An 8,796-nucleotide genomic window follows, 5' to 3' on the forward strand; every position below is an offset into this window, starting at 1 on the left:
TAATGAAAACATTTGTGCAAGTTTTGTGCAACATTTGTGCAATGAAAACATTTGTGCATGAAAACATTTGTGCATGAAAACATTTGTGCAACATTTGTGCAATGAAAACATTTGTGCATGAAAACATTTGTGCATGAAAACATTTGTGCAACATTTGTGCATCTTTTATAATGAAGCCTTTTAGTTTTTGGAAACTTCACTTGAATGAAAACTGATACATCTGTTTGACGGTTTGTGTCAAAATATTAAGGTGAAATAACTTGTTTTCTTAATCGGAACACCGAAATATATTCATCTCGAGTGCCAACGGTAGCCACTTTAACAAGTCGAAATTCTGCCACTGAAATTGACTAGAATGAAACCGCCAACCAATCATAAGCTACGGTTTAAGTGAAAATGGCGAAAAGAAGATCATAGAAAGCAAATTAAATGATGGATTTTTTGTCAGCTGGTTGGCTTAGGGGTTAGGGTTAGGGCTAGAAAGTAGTCATTTTATTGACGCGTGTTCGATTCTCACCACTGCTATTGCTCTTTTCTTCTGTAATTACCAAATAAAGTTCAAAACAAGCATTAACTCTCTGGATGAGTGCAAGAAGGGTCACAATTGGACGGTAGCTTCTTAATGTTTTGATTAACACGTTCACGTTCTGATTGGTTGGCGGTTGCATTGTAGTCAATTTCAATGGCAGAATTTCGACTTGTTAAAGTGGCTACCAGTGCCAACACCCAACACTGTGATCAAACTGTGCTGCCGAACAAATTAGTTTTGCAATTACCGTGAGCACAAGAATAGAGAGACAAGAAGTTAGATTGATTCTTTCTTCTTTATTCAGATTCTCTTCTTTTCAAATTGCTAACTGAAAGCTTCAATACTGACGTTAAGTTCGTAAAGTCTTTCGGTGCACCAAGGTAGGCAAGATCGCTTCAAATCCATAAGAACCACAAAGCTCGACGAAGAGGTCAAAGGAAGATATGAACGTTCTCAAACGTAGGATTGGACAAATACAACGCTATGCGCATTATTCTAATGAGAATTTCAACGTAGCCTATTATTTTAACGAGATGATGTTAGGTTTCAATATTTAAAAGCTTCAAGAAATAGTGTAGTCATATTAGGGTTTGACCCGGAAAAAATTCGTAACTTAACAAATTTGGTACCAAAAGAAGCGAAATTTTATGTAGATCATCATATCCAAAATCCTCTTCAATCGGCTTTGAGCAAATGCATTTGTTTTTAAATATCGCAATCTGTAGCTTTGCGAGAACATTCTGGTAAAAAATTCTGAATGTGACGTCATGATGACATCACAAGAATAATTGGAATATCGTAATTACTCTTCAATGCTAGGGGATGAATGGAATGCAAGAATACTCCCAGTAAAGCCACTTTTTCTTTTCGCTTTTTACTTGCTGCGTGTTGCGCCATCTAGTGCAGAAAATGTAAATGTTGACAATCGAGAATTTCCAGTGAATGCACTCGTTGGTTTGTGCATATTGTTTTGTGTTCACTTATTTGAGTAAACCTTTCAGAGCATTTAGAAAATCAATGAAAAATTGTAACACTTGCAGTAGCAATGGCGTCATAATGCACTGGTTAAAAGGAATGTTTTATGGACGATCACGAATATCCCTGTTATAAGGTAAATAGTAAAATTCAATATCAATCTTTGCAAATACTTATGAACAATAATCTACATCCATGTCCAATCAAACATATCATATCAGTAGAAGGCGTTTTAAATTGATTAAAATTGTTTCAAAAGCTTTGTTTTTATGATTTCTTTTCCTGACTTGTAAATCGTTTTTTTTGCAACCAACACTTCAAAAAAGCTAGATTTTGAATAATTTTGACCAAATTTGAATCTGATATTTATTTTTCAATATCAAATATGTTTCTATCCGCTTCCTCGTCACTTCTAACGCTGTCTTCGTCTGATGAAACTTCGTCTTTGTCATAATTTTCACAATCCACTCCATTGCAATTACCACACGCAGAAACACAGGGTAGCCCGTGCCGCCTGCAGCTGCAAACGTTGGTACTGCAAGGACTTTTCTTAGTGACGTTACAGTTACATCGTATACAAAGCGAAGAATGTTATCAGGAGCCGCACTCAAATCTGTCAGAATAGGATCGTAACTCCCATTGGATAATTTCCAGCCCCGATCGAGCGGATTTAGTTCAAGACTCCTCAGTGTTTTCCATTCAATCACCTGCAGATGGATTCGAAGAAAATAATGCTTTGCAGCATTTTTGGTTGGAGCGAGAGACTGTAGCTTGATTGTCGTTTTAGATGTTGCTGCTGCCTTCATAAACTCATGGTAGCGCAAATCTTCCATCGCCTAGTTTTCTTTCCCACCATAGCTAAACAGATAAAAAATGTATATTAAAACTGAACACACTTCTTAAACTTTTAGTGATGATTTGGTGGTAGGAACTTGACATTATCGTTATAATACTAATGTAACTTTTTAAGTTACCTAAACATTAACAACTTAAGTCCTTTTTGTTCTACTTCCTCTGCAGTGGCTGTTTCGTCTTCGAATACTTTAGCAGTTTCTTGGAACACCTCCCTTGTCCCAAACTTCTTCAGGGTAGCCTACTAGTTTTTCCTGACATAAAAAATTATAGATATAAGTAGCCTGTGCATAGCTTAACCAAAAAATTAGTAAAGAACGAAGGCAATTCCGAATATGTTCATCGTGTACAATTATATGAAAAAGAATACGATAAGGCTTATCTAAATACAATATTTTGTAAAGTAACATTTACATCTTTCAAGCAAGTAAAACCAAGTTTATCATGAAAGTTCCTAGTTGCCAAAAAAAAAATTGTAGGTTACCTTGTCCAAACAATGCACACGTAGTATCGCAACCCGACCAAGCATGGATGAACAAAATATGACCTGTAATGACATCTCCAGTTGATTTGACCAAATCTTCAATTTTCCAGATTTCTTTGTCACCTTTGTTGCAAGCATCAGAAAGCATGTAGAGATGCATACCATTTTTCCAGTGAAGCATCAACAACACTAGAATATCAGTGTCAGCCGCTACTACAACCACATCTTTGTTGTTATCTTCTGCATACTCACAATGCTGCTGAAACGATTTGAGTGTCCGCATCTCCCAAACTGTTTCGAACATCATGACCTTCTCTTCGCAGCTCGTCTGATAGGAAAGATATGAACTGTGATTTGTTCTGCTCGTTCTTTAAAAATACTTCTTGGTTGAATGTTGGGATCATTTCTAAGTTATCCAAACTTACAAAGGCACCCATTTTCCCTGTTCTTCGTTTGTGTTCATGATCTTTTACGTAGGAACCATTATCATATCCATCAAAAACTATACACGATCGTCCATATTTCTTGTTTACATACTTTGTGTATTGATCCAAAATTGACCGATATGGACGATTTTTGAGCCACTTTACTTTACGCAGCAGAGCACCTCCATCGAGTATATGAAATGATTGATCCCATATGTAGGTGGAGGATGTGACATCTTTCTTTAAAGCCTGTCCCAGTTTTGCTTTGCTTGATTTTCGCATCATCGAATTCTGAAACAGCGAGGTAGAAACGGCTGTCAGCTCATACTGGAAATAGCTTTGTATATCCTCTTCTCTCTCAATCAACACAAGCAACCTGGAAAATAGGAGCAATGGGTCGACATGCACTTTCTCCTTGTTGATTCTTACACCAATTTCTAGTGCTTCCAGCGTCTTGATCTGATCTCTCTTCTTAATTTTTGCTTCTGAATACGAAACACCGTTTAGTTGATGCTGGATTGCTTCACCAACACTTTCTGCATCATCACAATTGATTCCATCTCCTTCTGTTGCTGTAACTCCTGTTGCAATATTTCTTAGTACAGGCTCACTTTCATAGAAGAGGTTATGGCTTTCAATCCAAGCTCGAATCTTCACCAAATCATCATTGTCTCGCTTCATACGGCTTGTTCCTAATTCTGCATGTTGATTGCTTGTTTTATGTGTGTTCCCAGTTAATGTCATAGCGTCATGTATTGAAGCGCAAACATGCATCGTGTGTACCCAGGTCAGCATTACATTTTCGAAATAGAATCAATGTAGTAGCCTACCGACCATACCAACAGAAATGCACGTGTCTGACACTCTAAAGCAGTTCGCCTTTAGATATCAACTGCTCCTCGTACTGAAACGATACAACTGTGATTGTGAACTAGGTGATCATGGTTTCATCCGGTTTGAAGTTCAAGTCAGTCTACGCACAATAAAGAGCCTGTGAATTACGTCGAAATTGCATGCTTTTATCACCCAGATAACATATGTCAAGCCGACAATGCTGAAGTAACCCAGTTTTACATAGAAAAGAGATTTCTGGTCGTTACAATTATATAAGAAGACTTTGCATTGCATTACGCATACAAATTGTTGTTTATTAATTTTATTTTTTTCTGTCCTCACTACAGTAGGCTATATAGCCTAAATCCGAAATTTTGTTTTTGTACATCATTCGCTCTGAAGATGCGCATTGCCATGATGCGCGAAACGTCAGTGAAGCAATAAACAACGTATTTGTTTCTGCTTTTCCATTCGCATTCATCAGATGAACGCTGCAATTATTGCTAGAAAAGATACGTAATATTCCTGGTAAATATCCAAACTTCTCAGTATTCACTTTATTTGAAAATCGAAAAAGTGAGTTTTGACAAAATTAGATAGAGATACCTACCTTTACTAAATTTGCTATCAAATGTTTTGCTCAAAGTCGATTAAAGAGGATTTTGGATTTTGGATTTTATTAATCTACATAAAATTACGCTTCTTTTGGTACCAAGTTTGTTAAGTTACAAATTTTTTCCGGGTTGGCCCTTTTTTTGAGCTTAGATGAATACATTAAAAGTCAAGTCTTCCTTTGCTCTGCAAAAGTAAAGAGTAGATTGAAAAATGTCAAGATGCAGGCAAATGTTATGAAGCACTATCAAGCTTTAAACTCTAGTTATCAGTGAATAAAAAGTAATTTTCCTGGAAGCAACGATCAATTATTCTCAAAACCGTGAAGTCTCTTTTCACGGTGAAACTGTGCCTTTGGCAAGGTGTCTCAGATTTCCAGTGATGTAACGAGCTAAGGTAGAAAGATGACGTAATTCTATGCATTATCTCCAAAATGTATCAGCGATAGATCTTGATCCGTTACCGAGGTGAATAGGTTTAGTTTTGATCTTTATGTGCTTTGATGACTGTTGGTTTCTTTCTGATACTTTTAAGGCAACATTCAGCTGTGCAACAGTGGTGGGAAACAAAAGGCCATCTGTGTCCTCTAGGTCTTTTATATCGATGTGTGCAGGCGTGGATCTAGGAGATTTTTTCGAGGGGGTGGGGCAGAAAATTTGAAAATCAATTAAAGAGAAAGAACAAGATAAAACAGATATGAACAATGATACTACGACATATAAGATATGCTATAAAATAGACATTAAAACAGCCATTTGCATCAATTGTGAATGTTTAAAAAATAAATTTTGCTTGAATAAAAATTGCTAAGCATGCAAAGTCAACTTGAAATCTGGTTTAAAACCCTGTAGGCCTATGCAGTGTCCATGACCAATTTTGTGTCCATGACCTATTGCAGTGTCCATGACCAGCGTTCATGCAGTGTCCATGACCTGTAAACATATTTGTATGTTTACAGGCATATAGCCTATGGCAATTGATTGAAACTATAATGAAGACTAAAAACTATAAAACAGTCATTCAAGGTTTCAGATTGTTTCAACTGACGTCATTTAGTTCAGCGTTGGTTTCAGCTGAGTCAGCTCCAACAAATGTTGCTATTAAAATGTATTTGAAGTTGTATGAAAGAAAATAAGGGAGTCTGATCGATGGATAATTTCAACCTTAATAATAACAAATAATTGTGGCGGCTCCCTGGCCTCCCCATAAATCCGCGCCTGGATGTCTGCATCTTTTGTGGTACCGATGAAAGCAATGGTCGAGTGGTTAGTGCGTTGGGCTCGCAGTTGAGAGCCAGCATGTTCGACTCCAGCCACCCGCACTTGCTGTTGTTTCTCTGGGCAAGAAACTTTACGGTAATTGCCTCTACCCAGTGATCGATTTCGAGTAATAAGTGGTACCAAATTTAAGTCATAAGTAGAGTAGACAACCGGAAACAGACATTGCTGTCAGCTGCAGCGTGGGTCAGGTGTACGTCGGAAGGCGTACACTGATGCATAGCGCTCAAGTCGCTTTCCCGCAATGCAAGATAAATATATGAAAAACAAACAAAACAACATGTGTGCGTTTTGAGAGTTTGCGGGTGAAGAGCCCTTGCGGGTGAAGAGCCCTTGCGGTTTACCTTAAAAGAGTAACCTATCCATTTAGTGATCGTGCTTGGTGATTACTGATTGGAAAATGTTATACACATCAGCTTAGAAAGGACTGTATGATCTTTTTCAGCTTTTTATCTTAGAGAACGCGATATTTGTTTAATATTGGTCATTGGCAACGACAAATGAAAGTGAAAAGTTTTCCACGTGATGGGAGGAATGTGTGGAAAGAATCCGGTATGTCACCTGGCCTGGTATCATGTCGGTGTTGTTGCTAGAATCTTTATTGAACTAGATCTTAGTTTACCGTGGGTGGGAGCCTTCTGTCACTGGTTAGGTACAAAGTCAGAAAAATTCCTGCGTTGGCGATGGTACCTATGGCTAGATCACTTATACCCTCACGTGACGTTTAATATTACTAGCACATGTATGGCTTCCACGACGCTACGTCATTGGAAGGGAAGCACGACAGTTTTGCGCGCTAGAAGATACAAACTATTGTGGCGCCGCTTCGCATTGTCGTGAGAACGCCATTACTTCGACAGAGGTGTAGGCTATATTGTTACGCAAGAAACGATGACATCAACATGACCGATGGATCGTTGCAACAACTTGGTGAGCTTCCAAAGCGCGTTTACTTACATCCACCAAAACTAGAAATAACACCAGCCGTGGTATGTTTTACCTATAGCCAACGACTAGTGCAGAAAAAGCGATAAAGTAATGCAGTAACATCGTAAATGTGGATGCAAAAGACTAAAGTGTTGAAGCAACCTTAGCAGATAGTGAGCGACAAATATAGGCCATGCATTATTGTTACCTAATGAAACACTTCTAGTCTTCAGTCCTAGCATTTCATTACCACATTATGACTAGAATGTTGCTGTTTTATCGGCAAAGGACGAATTCTTCATTATTCATATTCTTACAAATGGCATGTTAACCATATGATCACGTTGTGCAACATCGTTGTGTAACCAAACGGAGGCCTATCCACATCCAGTAGCTAGAACACTCCGTTTGTCTATGTGGCCCTTCTGGGAAAGCTCCACGGCGTTAATTGAAATAAATTTTCGTCACAAAAATGTAGGCTATGTTTCACACGCGTGTTGTGTGCTGTTTTAATCTGGTGCTTACAAACAATGCTTTAGTTGCTTCCTGGACTAAAACCTTCTAATTTCCACATGCCATGCAGTTGTTCATACTTGGAAAGCTCCTTCCGATGATCCTATTAATGTGAAACAGTTGTTAAGGTTTCTAGTGAAGTAGAACTAATTTTGATGTAGCTGAATTTCATGTACCGTAGGCTACCCTTTTGGTTTGGGCATCGTCAGTATTGCAACTTATAACATTCCACGGATAATTTTGTTCGTTAAATTGCTTTTGTTGTGGATACCTTAGCCTGCCACCCGGTCACAATGCTAAATAGGTATAGCCTGCAGGTAGGCTACATTATGTGTCTTGGCCAGGCTACTGCTTTAATTGTAATGGCTTAGGACATAAGGCTGTTAACTGTCGGAGTAAGCCTAACAGAAATCATCAAGATTCAAGGAAGTGGTGCAATCGTTGCAGTAGCCAGTAGGCAAGGACACGAAGCAAAGGAATGTAAGATAAGATAAGTCGTTTTCTCTAACCAATCAGTCAGGAAGGAATGGGAAAAACACAGACGTTTATCGAGGTCGTGCGATAATCAGTCATGAACCATCGCTTGAGGATGAGACTCTGGATAAAAGTGATAATCAGTTGGGGAAGAAAACGGGAAGAAAATGCTATAAAAAGTGCTTGTGAAAAAATAATACTCGAAGATTACCTGCCAATAGTGACATTTTGTAGGCTCACTAATCACTAAAAAGAATCAACAACAAGCTGTCAAAATGACGGATATTGTTGAAAATATGATGATTGAAAACTGAAGGAGCATGGCTGAACGAATGGGGTTGAGTGACAATGAGAAGTCCCAGTTTGTGATAAAAGAATATCACAAGATAACGGACCAAAAAGCTCAGCGAGAAGCTGACGAAAGAAAAGCTTTCTCTTTTATTTTAAACTTGCTCTTCTTGCTGCTGTTATTATTACGATTTTGTGATTCTATTCACGCACTTCGCCTGCTGCCTGTCACGTAGCAATTGCTACCGGCTGTTCAGTAGATTGGCTCTTGCTTGGTTCTTGAGTGGTGGCAGTGCATACAGCAGTGGGTCATTCAATGTTTCAAGGATATACTGTAGATTTAACTCAACGAAGTCTACTAAAGTAATACAGCAAGTAACCAGTGGTTTGATAACTATCTCTGGCTAGAGTATTCAGAAGCTAAGGATGCCACATTTTGCTTTCCCTGTCGAGTTTTCAACAGCTTGGAGTGTTATAGTCCTGTTAATATTAGTTAAAGTTTATTCTATTAAACTGCAATTATGTTCCACCGGTGTTAAATGATTTTTTATTCTTAATGTGTCTTTATCCTATCCACGAAGATTTCATGCACAATATAGTGATGAT

General features: G+C 38.1%; 1 protein-coding gene across 2 annotated transcripts; it reads right to left on the bottom strand.

Moving 5' to 3' along the window:
* Positions 1-2,588: 2,588 nt before the first annotated feature.
* LOC145782477 (uncharacterized) lies at positions 2,589-4,763 on the bottom strand. Of its 2 annotated transcripts, XR_014290838.1 has the most exons (3): positions 4,710-4,763; positions 2,841-4,238; positions 2,589-2,610 (listed from the first exon to the last, which is right to left on the bottom strand). XR_014290838.1 is itself a non-coding variant. In XM_082594274.1 (2 exons), the coding sequence occupies exon 2, from the start codon at positions 4,058-4,060 to the stop codon at positions 3,089-3,091; it is 972 nt and encodes a 323-aa protein (XP_082450400.1). In that variant the 5' UTR covers positions 4,061-4,238; positions 4,710-4,763; the 3' UTR covers positions 2,656-3,088. The 2 variants fall into 2 exon arrangements, 1 of the variants encoding a protein (XP_082450400.1); XM_082594274.1 differs by lacking the exon at positions 2,589-2,610 and having other exon boundaries at positions 2,656-4,238.
* Positions 4,764-8,796: the final 4,033 nt, after the last annotated feature.

The sequence above is a fragment of the Aplidium turbinatum genome, chromosome 13 (assembly GCF_918807975.1).
Source record: "Aplidium turbinatum chromosome 13, kaAplTurb1.1, whole genome shotgun sequence".
Classification (NCBI taxonomy): domain Eukaryota; kingdom Metazoa; phylum Chordata; class Ascidiacea; order Aplousobranchia; family Polyclinidae; genus Aplidium; species Aplidium turbinatum.